The 13546-nt window shown below is 31.1% G+C and overlaps 1 protein-coding gene across 8 annotated transcripts in view; it reads left to right on the top strand.

Annotated features, from left to right (window-relative positions):
* The window catches only part of LOC123010310 (protein unc-13 homolog B), a 90796-nt gene that overhangs the window by 11432 nt on the left and 65818 nt on the right, over positions 1 to 13546 (top strand). For 3 of the 8 annotated variants that reach the window (XM_044407096.1, XM_044407102.1, XM_044407103.1), the window contains exons 2-10: positions 1685 to 1714; positions 4129 to 4231; positions 4280 to 4397; positions 5006 to 5129; positions 5444 to 5533; positions 5699 to 5815; positions 12671 to 12939; positions 12986 to 13092; positions 13210 to 13245. In XM_044407096.1, the coding sequence (XP_044263031.1) occupies positions 1685 to 1714; positions 4129 to 4231; positions 4280 to 4397; positions 5006 to 5129; positions 5444 to 5533; positions 5699 to 5815; positions 12671 to 12939; positions 12986 to 13092; positions 13210 to 13245 (994 nt within the window). The remainder of the gene's footprint in view (positions 1 to 1684; positions 1715 to 4128; positions 4232 to 4279; positions 4398 to 5005; positions 5130 to 5443; positions 5534 to 5698; positions 5816 to 12670; positions 12940 to 12985; positions 13093 to 13209; positions 13246 to 13546) is intronic. The other 5 variants (XM_044407097.1, XM_044407098.1, XM_044407099.1 and 2 more) reach the window with 5 other exon arrangements.

Below are 13546 nucleotides of genomic sequence, written 5' to 3' on the forward strand. Positions count from 1 at the left end.
ATTTTCAAATCATTTTTGTAATTTTATAAACCTGATTTGTGGCTTTTAGAGTTTGTTGCATCAAGTTTCTGATATTAAGTTATAAAATTTTTGTTTTTAAGGTTGCGAAGTTTATAATTTCTAAAAATTTATAGAAAAAATTTAAGTTGTTAGATTTTAAAATTAAAATTGCTAAAATAAGTTTTTGAATTGTTTTAAAAACAGAATCTGAAAAGTTTCTAATTTGCAAAACTAAAATAATTTTATCTTAAAGATTTTGCAATTCTAGATTCTAGAACCAATAAATTTTAAGTCAAAATAATCAATTTCAAAATTTATTAAATATCGTGTCTAGATCTTTAAAATAAGTTGATTTTTATCTAAAGAAGTAATACATATTTTCTGAAAGAAATTTTAGAATTAGAAATTATTGACAATACCACCAGGTTGCTAAAATATTCAATCTTGAGTTGGTAAAATATCAAATTATATATAATGCAGGTTTCTAGAAAAATGTTGATTTTTTACAAAAATGTTCTTCACACTTCGATTTTCTTACCTAAATATTATGTCGTTTTAAAATTTGCAATTTTATTGAAAATTTTATGTTGCAAGGTTTTTGGGGTTAAAATAATGTGTTTAAAAATTAAATTTCTGGAATTTCAAATTAGAAAGGTAATATAGAGAGTATCTTGATCGCAAATGAAGCTTTTGAGTTAAAAAATAAGCAAAAAATTCACGTAAAAGCTTGTTTCTTGCACTTTTACAAATTGCCCCTCGAAATAAACCCCAATTTACCGTTTTCCCTCATCTCTTAAGACAACGTCCAGCACTCAACCCTTCATTCCCTCTTTATCCTGTTGATCACAGTTGTAAAATGAATGGTGAATGGCGATTCGGGTCGATGAAACTCGCTGAAGATGTTATCAGATTGACGTGAACATCCTCCCAATTCTCTCCTATGAACACTGTTCCAACATTTTCTCAATAAACTCGACTATTTATTCAAAAAACTTGCTCTGATTTAATCCCGCGTTGAGTGTTTAAGGAAACTAGCTTAAACTTTGCAACTTTAGACACAAAAAATCAATAAAGTAGATGGTTAATTAATTTCGTGGTGAAAAGAAACGTGGTTTCGCTTCGGGTTAATCCCGTGTCCTGTGTCAGGGATTAGAGTTTCACGTTGCAGAGGGAATCTCGACCGCTTGACGCAATTTTATGAAGAGGATTTTGATCACGGGACGTGGAAATGGGAGGAAAATAAAAAAATTGCAACGTGACTGATAAGGGTATATCTTATCAGCGACAATGCTGGTTTATTGTGATAACCGAATTGGAGATAATTAATTTGTAGATTAGGGGGGAATAGGATGTAGGATTAGAGCAATAATTTGGCTGTTTAAACAAAGATTTTTAAAATATTGTATTTTAGGATTTCAAAAAGTTTATTTTAATTGAAGCAAGTGAATGACACTTATCTCATCGATCCCCAATTTAATTATAGTTTCGAATAGCTCCAGAAATAATTTTAACTCTTGAATTTATTATATCGACTATTTTCATCCTTTTTTCTACTTATAAACCCACCCGAGCGTAAATATCATTCACCTCGACTCTCTTATTTATTCGAAAATTCGTTTCACCCCCGAATAAATTTCAATCTTTGAGAAACTCCGATACTAATTTAAATATTCTTTTGTTTCAGTAAAAAAAGCTCGTTACGTTGGAGCACAAGGTAAGTTGCAAGCAACTCTACGAAAAAATCATTACAAAAAGGAAAACGAGTAAATTGTGCCGAATGCAAATGATTTGTTTGGGGCTCCAAATCCAAGATTAATCACTGGATTACCCGCGTGTGACATATTGAGACTGTTTTAATTCCGAATTTATAATTTCTGACATAGCCTTTTTGTGGAGACTTGGCTATTTATTAATTGTTGTGTTTTCTGCAATTACAAGGCTAAAACCTGGCAACTTCTAAAACAAGTAATAATTTCAGGTTCTTGATTATCTCGATTTGTGGTTTTGTATGTCTAAATGAGTCGTCTAAGAGTAGAAACTTTGACCTAATTGCGAAATTTTTACTTTTAAGCGAATTGTAGATTTTAGAAATTTAAAAAGTAGAAACTTAAAGTGAAGAAAAAAATCTTGTTATTTGTTGATTGCAAATCAGTCTCCATGTCAGAAAACTGACAAAACCGCAAAAAATTAGCAAAACATTTTTTTTGGTCGGCCGCAATGTTTTAGTCATTGCCCCACCGTAGAGATTTTTAGTGGCAAAGCTTTGACCTAATGACGAAATGTTTATGTTTTATGTTTATTTAAATCTTAAATTATTTTGTTTTGTGTTTCTTGTAGATTAAAACGAATCGCTTTAGAGTCTAGACTTTGACCTAATTGCAAAATTTTTACATTTCAGCGAATTGCAGATTTTAGAAAATCAAAACGTAGGAATTAAAATTAAGAAAAAAGTCTGTTTTTTGATGGCAAATGACTTTTTTAAACTGGTAAAAAAGCAAAAAAAAATAACAAAAAATTTTTTTGTTGACAGCAAAGCTTCAGCCATTGCCACACCGTAGAGATTTTTAGTTCCAAAGCTTCGATCTAATGATGAATTGTCGACTTTTCAGAGTTTCAGTTTAACTCTCACGTCAGACTTAAACTACAAAATGTCAAATCGACCAAAATGACCGTCATAATCCATCCATAAGAACTTTTGCTTTTTTCAATTTTTACGTTTTCTGCAATAACCAGGCTAAAAAGTAGCAACTTCTAAACAAAGTAATAATTTCAGGTCCGTGATGTATGATTATCTTGTTTTGTGCTTCTTATAAGTGAAGTCTCAGGGTCTAGACTTTGACCTAATTGCGAAATTTTTATTTTTTATCGAACTGCAGATTTTAAAAAATCAAAACGTAGAAACTTAAAGTAAAGAACAATTCTAGTTTTCTTTGATTGAAAATGAGTTTTTTAAGTCAGAAAATTGACTTTTGTCGAGAGCAATGATTCAGTCATTTTGCCCCACTGTAAAGATTTTTAGTGGCAAAGCTTTGACCTAATGACGAAATGTCTGCTTTTTATCTTAAATTTATTTTGTTTTGTATTTCTTGTATGTTAACATGAGTCGCTTCAGAGTCTAGACTTTGACCTAATTGCAAAATTTTTACATTTTAGCAAATTGCAGATTTTAGAAATTTAAACTGTAGAAATTAAAATAAACAAAAAAGAGTTTTTTTTAATTGCAAATAAGTTTTTTAAGTCAGAAAACGGGTAAAAAAGCAAAAGAATAACAAGAAGCTTTTTTGTTGACGGCAGTACTTCACCGTAGAGATTTTCAGTTTCAAAACTTTGATCCAATAACGAAATATCTACTTTTCAGCGTTTCAGTTAACATTCACATCAGATTTAAATTAAACTACAAGACGCCAAATCGATCAAAAGGATTGTCATAATCCCCCCATAGAAATTTTTGCATTTTTCACTTCTTGCGTTTTCTGCAATAACAAGGCTATAAATTGGCAACTTCTATACAAAGTAATAATGTCAGGTCTGTAATGTATGATTATCTTGTTTTGTGCTTCTCATAAGTGAAAATGGGTCATCTCACAGTCTGGACTTTGACCTAATTGCGAAATTTTTACATTTCAACGAATTGCAAATTTTAGAAATTCAAAACATAGAAACTTAAAGTAGAGAAAAAAATAGTTTTTTAGTGCTAACAAGTTTTTTGCGTCAGACAACTCTCAAAAAAGCAAGAAATTACCAAAAAAGCTTTTTTTGTAGACGGTAAAGCTTTAGTCATTCCTCACCGTAGAGATTTTTAGTTGCAAAGCTGAGATCTAATGACAAAATGTCTACTTTTCAGCATTTTAATTTATTTTGTCTTGTATTTTTTGTAGGTTAAAATGAGTCGCTTCAGAGTCTAGACTTTGACCTAATTGCGAAATTTTTACTTTTCAGTCAATTGCAAATTGTAGAAATTTAAAACGTAGAAATTAAAATAAAGAAAAAAGTCTGTTTTTTGATTGCAAATGTGGTTTTTATGTCAGAAAGCTAGTAAAAAAGCAAAAAAACTAACAAAATCCTTCACTCATTGCCCCATTTTCAGTTGCAAAGCTTTGACCTAATTGAGAAATGTCCACTTTTCAGCGTCTCAATTCAACACTTACGTCACACTCAAACTACAAAACGTCAAATCGACCACAGTGACCGTCAAAGGAGCGACACCATGCTGGGAACAGGACTTTCTCTTGTAAGTCCCCTCGTAGCGATTTTTGATCAAAATTGATTGAAATTTTAGCGAAACAAACGACTTGAACACTGGACTATTAATCGAGGTATGGAGCAAAGGGATGATTTGGGACAGGGCCATGGGCTACCACTGGATACCCCTCCAAACAGTGCAGTATTCAAACGAGGTTAGTTTCTACCAGAAATTGTCTCCATTTCTAATCAAACATCCAATAATTTTACATCTGTCATCACTTTTCTCCCGTTTCCAGTACGTACAATGTGAAATTGTTGCTTCAAACCAAAATATCGCATGTTTTGTTGAAAATTTTGCATGCAATCCTTGATTCGATCCAACATAAAGCGCATTGACCCGATCTTAAGGCCGGATTTACGTTTTTCAGCTTTACTCGTGTTTTGAATATTTCCACCAAAGCAATTAGTTTCACTCAAATCCGGATTTAAACCGGGTTAAGTGGCAGATGTTTAGATAAACTTCCAAAGTTGTTCAATTTGAGGAAATAAAGCCGGTTTTTAATCACGATTGAGCTTAAATCTTCAATTTGTAATACTTTCAATGCCAGTTTCGGAGTTTATAGAAAGAAAATTATCTATAACACTGAAATTTAAGACTCTAAATTATGAATTCTGTTGCATGTTTTTGCTGTTTTGGACTCTTAATCTTCTATTTACTCGTGTTTTGATACCTCAACCCTTTCTAAAACCAATTACTCCCTTCAAAATCCCACTTTAGACCGTAGTTAAGTCGTAGCTATTTAGAAGCACGTCATTTCAGGAAGGGAACGGCCAATGGTTATCCCTGGAAGCCGAATTGGTGATGCGAGATGGGGAAGTGGTGGGTACCAAGAACCCAACGGGACATTCCCTACTGGTCGACTGTCGTTTCGAGCTTCCTTTCGGTAAGTAACCCAACTCTAATTCAAACAAACGTAAAATGTCAACTTTTGATCAATAGTTAACTTAAAAGGTCAATTTGTATTGCTTAGTCTTCTTCCTTATACCGAGTGATTCAATATTAGGTAGCTAGGCTAGTAGAGGGTATATAGTAGCTTTCCCTGGCTACACGTCACTCAGATAACAAAATATTTTGTATGATTGATGCAGTCGGTAGGATTGAAATTTTTTTAGGAATGATTTTTTTGTTGTCTGAGGGGCGTGCTATGCCCTGTGAGGTAGTGTCATGCCTTAGCATTGCATATTGGGTGGTGTACAGGCCGCTGCGACCCCCCGACCGGTTGGCGGAGCATCTTACGTGGCTCCACCTTGTGCCGGAACGATTCTACCAAACCGTATGCTTCCATAGGTAACCCGTACCAATCTTCACTATTTTTCGCTCCGGTCACTATTATTGCATGTTGTCTTTCGGTGCTTGACACCTATGCAGCGCTGCTTCTTCAATTTCTTCTCTCACACTGAGGATTTTTTTCTTCTTTTTTTCGTCCAAAAATAAACACTAGTGGTGTTACAGATCCGGAAAATATCGAAGCTTCAGACTTGCAAAGGAAACTCGAAATGCTCAACAATATCATGGATCAGGAAGCGAGAATGGAGCAGGCGAGGAGGCAAATGCAATATTTCGGACAATGTGAGTATCGATTCGGGTTTTTTCTGAATTATTGATGAGAAAAAACATACTATAAACACCGTTTACTACTCAAATATGTATTACATAAAAATGGCTAGTTTCATGGATCTGTAAACAAGCGATTTGTATTATTCAGACACTGAAATGATAATAGATATTACCATTTGTGTTGTTTTACAAATATAAATACATACTTGGTTAAACAAAACATGAATTTTTATTTTATTTAACAAAAGTCGAAAATTTAAAATGAATTTGAGGAAACTTTGACTTTAATAACTCGGATTTGCCTTGGACTGCAAATTTTACATAAATTTTACAAAAAGTAATAAAAGTTTTTAGTGACTAGATTCCTCGGCTTCGCCTTGGTTTGCAACTCACTGCGTTCTCATTCTTACAACATTTAGCTTCACCTCTCCTTACAAGATATAAAAAAGTGTAAACCAATCAAAATAAAATATGTGAAATTGACGAAAACACTGTAAATTTTAGTCACGAAAACACTGTAGTTTTGCCTTATTATTATCGAAAATAAACAAAAACACGTTTAATAGTACTCATGTATTTTTTTAATGTTTACTATTTGTCCTTGTTTTGCCACATGTTACGTCTATGGAATTTGACAATCAAACTGTAAATTTCTTGTTTTTTTCTCGTTTTTTTTCTCTAAATTTGTTGTAATTTGTTCAAATAACGTTTTGTATTAAGTCGGGTTGCCGGATTTTGACATAAACGTTAATGTTTTACACCATATTTTTTGTGGAAAACAGTGTCGTATCAGTAATTGTTTGATGGGGGCGAACAATTGTAAAAATTTAATTTAAATTTTAAACAAAAGTAAAAAAAGAAAAATAAAGAAAGAAAAATAAAGAAAGAAAAATTGGCCAAAATATTGTAGTCACGTGACACCACTTTAAAACCCTAAAATAATAGAAATTTAACAAATATATGTTTATTACTAAAAAATCAAATTTTTAAAACATCTACAAAAATCGGATTTTTTAAACGTATTTTTTTATGTTGGTGATTTGCCCCTGTTTTGCCACATGTTACGTCTATGGAATTTGACTATTAAACAGTAACTTTCTTGAATTTTTTTCGTTTTTTTTTATTTTTTTGTTTTGTATTAAGTCGGATTGCTGGATTTTGAGAAAAATTTTAATGTTTTACACCATATTTTTGTGGGAAACAGTGGCGTATCAGTAACTGTAAACTGTAAACTGAGGCAATCAAATGTACATTTTTAATTTTAAACAAAAGTAAAAAACTAAAATAAAATAGAGAAAATTGGCCAAAATATTATAGACACGTGACACCACTTTAAAACCGTAAAATCATAGAAAGTTAACAAAAATATGATTAACACTAAGAAATCAAATTGTCAAAACATCAACAAAAACATGATTGTTTCATGTATTTTTTAATGTTGGCTATTCGGTTTTTTTTATCATATGTTACGCCTATGGAATTTGATACTAAAACAGCGATTTTCTTAATTTTTATTTTCTTTTCTTTTAAAATTTTTCTTAATTTGCTTAAATAACGTTTTGTAGTGTCTCAAATTGCAGGATTTTGGCAAAAACATCGATCTTTTTACCAAATTTTTGGTATAAAACATTGGCGTATCAAATATTTTGGGCTCTATTTTTTAAAACATTAATTTTAAAACGTTATTAATTAGGTTATTAATTAGTTAATTAGTCTAAAACTGTTGCTAACTAATTATTAACTAAAAATCAAAATTTGTTTATTCAAAAATTTTGTAGTTTCATAAAAATCTCCAAAAACTGCACTTTCTAAACTCATCAAAACTTAAAAAATCAAAAATAGTAAAATAAAGTAATTACATTTCTAAAGTCTATTTAGAATTTATATACTTATTAAATTATTTAAAATGTTAAATTCTACTTCTTTAGATTTTAAATACTTCTAAACTTTTAAAATCTTGCTTTCTGAGACTAAAAACAGAAAACTTCTATAATCCAAAATTTATATAATTCATATTTTTGAGTTGTTAGTATGAAATTAAAAATTAAATTAAAAAATTAAAATCTTCTAATGTAAACTTATAGGTTTCCAAAAATAATAGAATGGAAATATTACATTTCTAAAACTACAGAATTCTAAAATGCCAATTTTTAAAATTCTAATTAATAACATTTTCAACCTACTACAGTAAAACCTCTCGTAACGGACACCTCTAGATAGCGGACACCTCTTGATAACGAACATTTTTGTAGGAACGTAATTAATACATAGGGAATGTAATGTAAAAAATACTCTCTATTACGGACTCTCTGATTAGCGGACGCGGACAGTGAAATTTTCCCCATTCACCATAAATATCATATAAATTTACCTCCTGCAACGGACAGACCGAGAGAGAGGTTTACTCTAAAACAGGTACTAAAGTTTACTCTAAAAGAGGTACGAACAAAAACACTCCGCCACTGGTGCCAATCTCACGTTACGACCATGGAATTTGTAAAATAAAATGAAGCTTCCATTTGGTCTTCAAAAATGCAACCAGCAATGTACAACTAAGTGTTTTTGTTGCATTACCACCTACTTACCCACTTCAATAATAAGTAATATAATTTTTTTCTAAATTATATCAGTAAATGTAAACTGTTTTATAAATGAACTTTTATATAAGATTCAATGCTTACATTAATGAACTGCAGAATACAGAATAACCCCAAGAAAAACTTGTTAATTAAATTAACAAAAATTAACGATTTTTTTTTAATAAAAATGTTTTTCTCTAATTTTTTGTAATGCTTTTAATTTCTCAATTTTTGTATTTTTGTTCTTTTATTTTATATTTTGAAATAAAAAGTTTTTACATTTATTTATTAATTTTGCACACCTCCCATTAAGGGACACCTCTCCACAATGGACAATTTAAGATTCCTCATCGGTGTCCGTTGTTGAGAGGTGTTACTGTATTTAAGTTCAACTATTCATTTTTTTAATATTTCTAGAATTTTAAAACCTGAGAATATAAATTTGAAATTTATATCATCTACAATTTCTAAAATGCATAAATTTTGAGTTAAAATGACAAAAAAATTAGAATTTGTGCAGGCGATGTTTTACATTTTAAAATTCACGACTTCACGATTTAAAGACTAAAAATTTTGAACGAAAGTCGAAAACTAAAATAAAATAAGGAAATTTGGCCGAAATATTGTAATCACACTTTAAAACCGTAAAATCATAGATTGTTAACAAAAAGATGTTTATTACAAAAAAAATCAAATTTTCAAAACATCAACAAAAACCGGATTTTTTCATGTATTTTGTTAATGTTGGCTATTTGTACCTTTTTTTCCCCATATGTTACGTTAATGGAATTTGATAATAAAACAGCGATTTTCTTCATTTTTCTTTTATTACCTTCAAAATTTTTCTTAGTTTACTTAAATAACCTTTTGTAGTGTCTTTAGTTGCAGGATTTTGGCAAAAACTTCAATTTTTTTACCAACTTTTCTGTGTCAAACAGTAGCGTATCAAATATTTTTGACACTATTTTTTTAAAACATTAATTTTAAAATGCTATCCAACTAGTTAATTAATCTACACCTGTTCCTAACTAATTAGTTAGCGCCATTTCACTTGAGTTTTTTTTTTTAATTTAGGCTCAATTAATGTGACAAATTCGTTTAATTACCGTCAAACTATATTTCTAACATTGTTAATAATGGAAGGTCGACATTGATGGATGCCCACATACGCGAATACAATAGTCGAGGAAATGCAAATATTCGAATAGTCATTATCGACGAAAAGGGTCTGAAAATGCAAAGGCATTGTAGGTTTTCTTTGTTGAAAAAATAATGGCGGAATAAATTTGTGCAACATTTTTCTTGATTTGAACGATTTATCTTCAACGAAATTATTTATCAATTTCAAAAGCGAATTACGCATTTAGGAGTTTTACTCCTGAAGGCTGAGATTTTGTGACATTGCCCAACCGTAGAAGTTCTTGGCGTTTTTCCATTTTTAAACTAGAAATTTCTAAACTAAAAAATCATTTCAAATTTATTTTATCCACAAACGTCTATGTAATTTTAACATTTTTAACTTTTACGAATGTTAGAAAGTGTCTCATTACTCACCTCTATTACCACCCTCGTTCTATAATCCCACTTTTGTCACAATTAAACCCAAAATTGTCAAATTAAGACTTAGAATGCTCACAATTTTTGAAATTTACTTTTTACTAACATTTCTAAAACTCTAAATTTGTGTTTTTTTGTAACAGAAACTGATATAAAAAGATTTTTTTTTCATTGGAAGCTTTTTCACAATCCTCGAGACGAATCTCTAAATCCGATCAAAAGGAAAAGAAAATTTACACGTCTGAAAACTGGTTTCAGCATTGTTGAAATAACAATGGCAGAAAGCCATTTAAGTAATTATTTAAATTTGATAAATGTTTTAAAGGCCGAAATGGAAAGATAATTGCGATAATTGCGACTTTAGCAAAAATGGAATTATAAATTTATTATTGGGACTTAGATATGACTGTTTATTATATTATTCAGTGTTGCTAACGTAATTTTAAGTCAAGCGCCTGCACTCTATATACAGGATGTTCCGGCCGGCTAAACATTACATTAGAAGAATGAGAGTTTTGAAAATTATATTTATCTAAAAATTTGCATGTTGCCATAATCGGTTAAGTCCTGCACAATGAAAATATTGTTAAGATTGCGCCACTTTCGATTAACCGGAAATGGATTTCAACTTTGTTATTTTAAATAGAAAGCTATGTTTTTTATTGCGTTTTTGGATGACCCAAGTATTTTTGATGAGGGGGTTTTTATTAGACTTTTTTATGCCTAAGTTTAACCGTTTTTGAAATATTTAAACTTTTTGAAAAATGTTTTTCAAAAATTATTAATTCTTCCATTTTTGATTATTTAGAAATCGTTTTTGGGCTTATGAAAAAGAAAAGTTACACTTTTTTTTGTGTTTATTATTAAAAAAGTTATTAACAAACCCCAAAAATTTAAAGTTACCTTTGGGAAACTTCAATTCATAACTTAATTGTTTTAAGTAAAAGATCGATTTTTTTTTAGATGAAAAAGAATTTAATTTTGCTTCATTTGTATTAATATTTCTTATGGTTTTCAAAAATGTAAATACAATACATTAAGTGGGAAAAAAGAAAATTAATTATAACCCAAAAAGTAAAAAAAATCAACTATAATCCATTCACGAGGCTGTTGCCGCTAAGCAATATAAGGAAGCCGAGCGTGACAGGTACCAGTGCACCCAAAACATTTCGCCCTCGATTTGGGTTGGGTGACGACACTTCTTCATGCGAAAAATATTCTCATACATAATTATTATTAGCCGTATGTATCGTGTTTTTATTATTTTATTTTATAAAAAAAAATTTCCTCTTACTCCGACAACATACAGTGACATGGAAAAACAAGAATAGGCATATTGAGTAGGTACCGAAAACCCTCGATTTTCACAACAAAAGAAACAGGCACGAGCGTTCGGTTTGAAGGTGATTATGAAGATTTACAAGGGGTACGTACGGTTTATGGCTTAGCGGCAACAGCAGCGTGAATGGATTATAGAAACCGATATCAAACTTTCTCGGATTAGAAAATGTTGTGTAAAAAGTATAAATATAGGGTGTCGCGGCTTTGCCGCTCGCCCCCGTCTAGAACTTTCATTATCAGATTTTCTCAACATTTAAAGGGGGATCACGGCTTTGCTGCTTGCTTCCTTCTAGACCTCACACTATCAGATTTTGTCGAAATACAAAAAAAGAAAATTAAGTATAATCAAAAAAGTAGAAAAACAAAAAGTTAAAGATAAAACTAAAACTCAAAGTATTAAAAAAACTCAAAAACTGTGTGAAATTTTTTATGAGCCAAAGATCGTTATAGTCCTGCACAATGAAAATATTTTGAAGATGGCGCCACTTCCGGTTAGCCGGAAGTCAGTTTCAAAAAATAAAAGTTTTTCATTACGTTTTTGGATTACCCAATTAATTGTGAGAGGGTTTTTATTAAACTTCTCTATACCTAGAGGTATATGAAAGAGGACAGTTAGACTCTTTTTTGGTGTGTTTATTATTAAAAAAGTCATTAAGAAACCCCGAAAATTCAATTTATAACTCAATAGTTTTAAGTAAAAGACCGTTTTTTCTTTTTTACATAAAGAAGAATTTAATTCTGCTCAAAAATAAATGTTAATACAATACAGTAAGTGGGAAAAAATAAAATTAAGTTTAACCCAAAAATTATAAAAAACAACTTGAAAGTGAAGAAAATGTTGTGTTGAAAACCAAAATTTTAGGGCTCTCGCGGCTTTGCCGCTCGCTCCCTTCTAGAACTCACACTATCAGATTTTATCAATATTTGAAAGGGGTTTGCGGCTTTGCCGCTCGCTTCCTTCCAGACCTCACAATATCATATTTTGTCGACAATACAAAATAAATTAAGTATAACCCAAAAAGTAGAAAAAAAACAAAAAAAATGAAAAAGAAAAATAATACTCAAAGTACTAAAAATATTTCAAAAAGTGTGAATTTTTTTTATGAGTCAAAGATCGTTGTAGGATGGTATATTTAGCTTTTTTTTGTTTTGCAATGAGTAACGCTCTGTATATTTAGTAAAAAATTGATTTAGTTAGAGCTTGACGTAATTTAATTAAACTTTTCATTAAATTTCGCGCAAAAAGCAGAACGAATCCTTTATCTAAGCTTGGTTTAATTAAGATCGTGTAAAAACTGAAACGTAAACGTCTGAAAACCACTCACTGTCAACTTTATAAAATAGTTTAGGAGTTTTTCAGCAAGTGTCCAACTAGCTCCTCCTTTTTCAGCGAATAATCACTTTGACAATGAAATTTCAGCGGGGTATTCGGAAGATAGCGATTATACCTCTGACCTGAACTACCCCGTGGGTCAACACGCCAACTCTTCGGCTTCCCAGTTCAGGTCGGCCGCCCACCAGATCCACACCCCTCAAAGGTCACTGGAGACCTCCCGAGAGAACTCGTATGAGAGGGATGATGGGCCGGGTCACCACCATCTGCCCCAACCCATGACCCATCAGCACCATCTCAGTCCTGGGTCGCATCGGAGACACCAGGTGGGTTGGTACCATGTATTGGAGAGTTCTGATTGGTTTGTTGCAGAGGTACTCGCCTGGAAACGAGGAGTGGGGGAAATACCAAGACGGCGGTTCGGATTTTGATCCACTTTTCTATAATAGTAGGCCGAGGAACAAACCGGATTATTCCAGGTGAGGGGAGGGTTTAAGTTGACGTGATTTTGAAACGGTAAAAATAAAAACGAGCGATAAGAGAATTTGCATTTGTTTAAAATTCAAAGCGGAAAAATTGATTTGTTGTATTTAAAGCAGGCGGCGAAAGTACCAATGGGAACATGAGGAAAGGTAATCAGTGTGATAGAATAGGTGTGCACAAAATATGCAAAAATACACGATGTTGCTTGGGCTTTGGCTAAATTGCACTTTGAGTTTCTAGACATTCTAGAAATCAAAATTTTTTTAATCAAAAATTTTGTAGTTTCATAATTCTGTAAAATAAAGCGCTGAAAAAGTAACAATTTTATAATTATTTCAACTCAAAAATTATAAAATAGAAAGATTACATTTCTTTAGCTTATATAGAATTTATATACCTACTACTACTTATTAAAAATGCTAAATTATAGTATTCCAGATTTTAAATATT

The sequence above is a fragment of the Tribolium madens genome, unplaced genomic scaffold, assembly GCF_015345945.1.
Source record: "Tribolium madens isolate multiple individuals breed KSU strain unplaced genomic scaffold, Tmad_KSU_1.1 Scaffold_7;HRSCAF=85;Tcas5.2_LG10, whole genome shotgun sequence".
Taxonomy (NCBI): Eukaryota; Metazoa; Arthropoda; class Insecta; order Coleoptera; family Tenebrionidae; genus Tribolium; species Tribolium madens.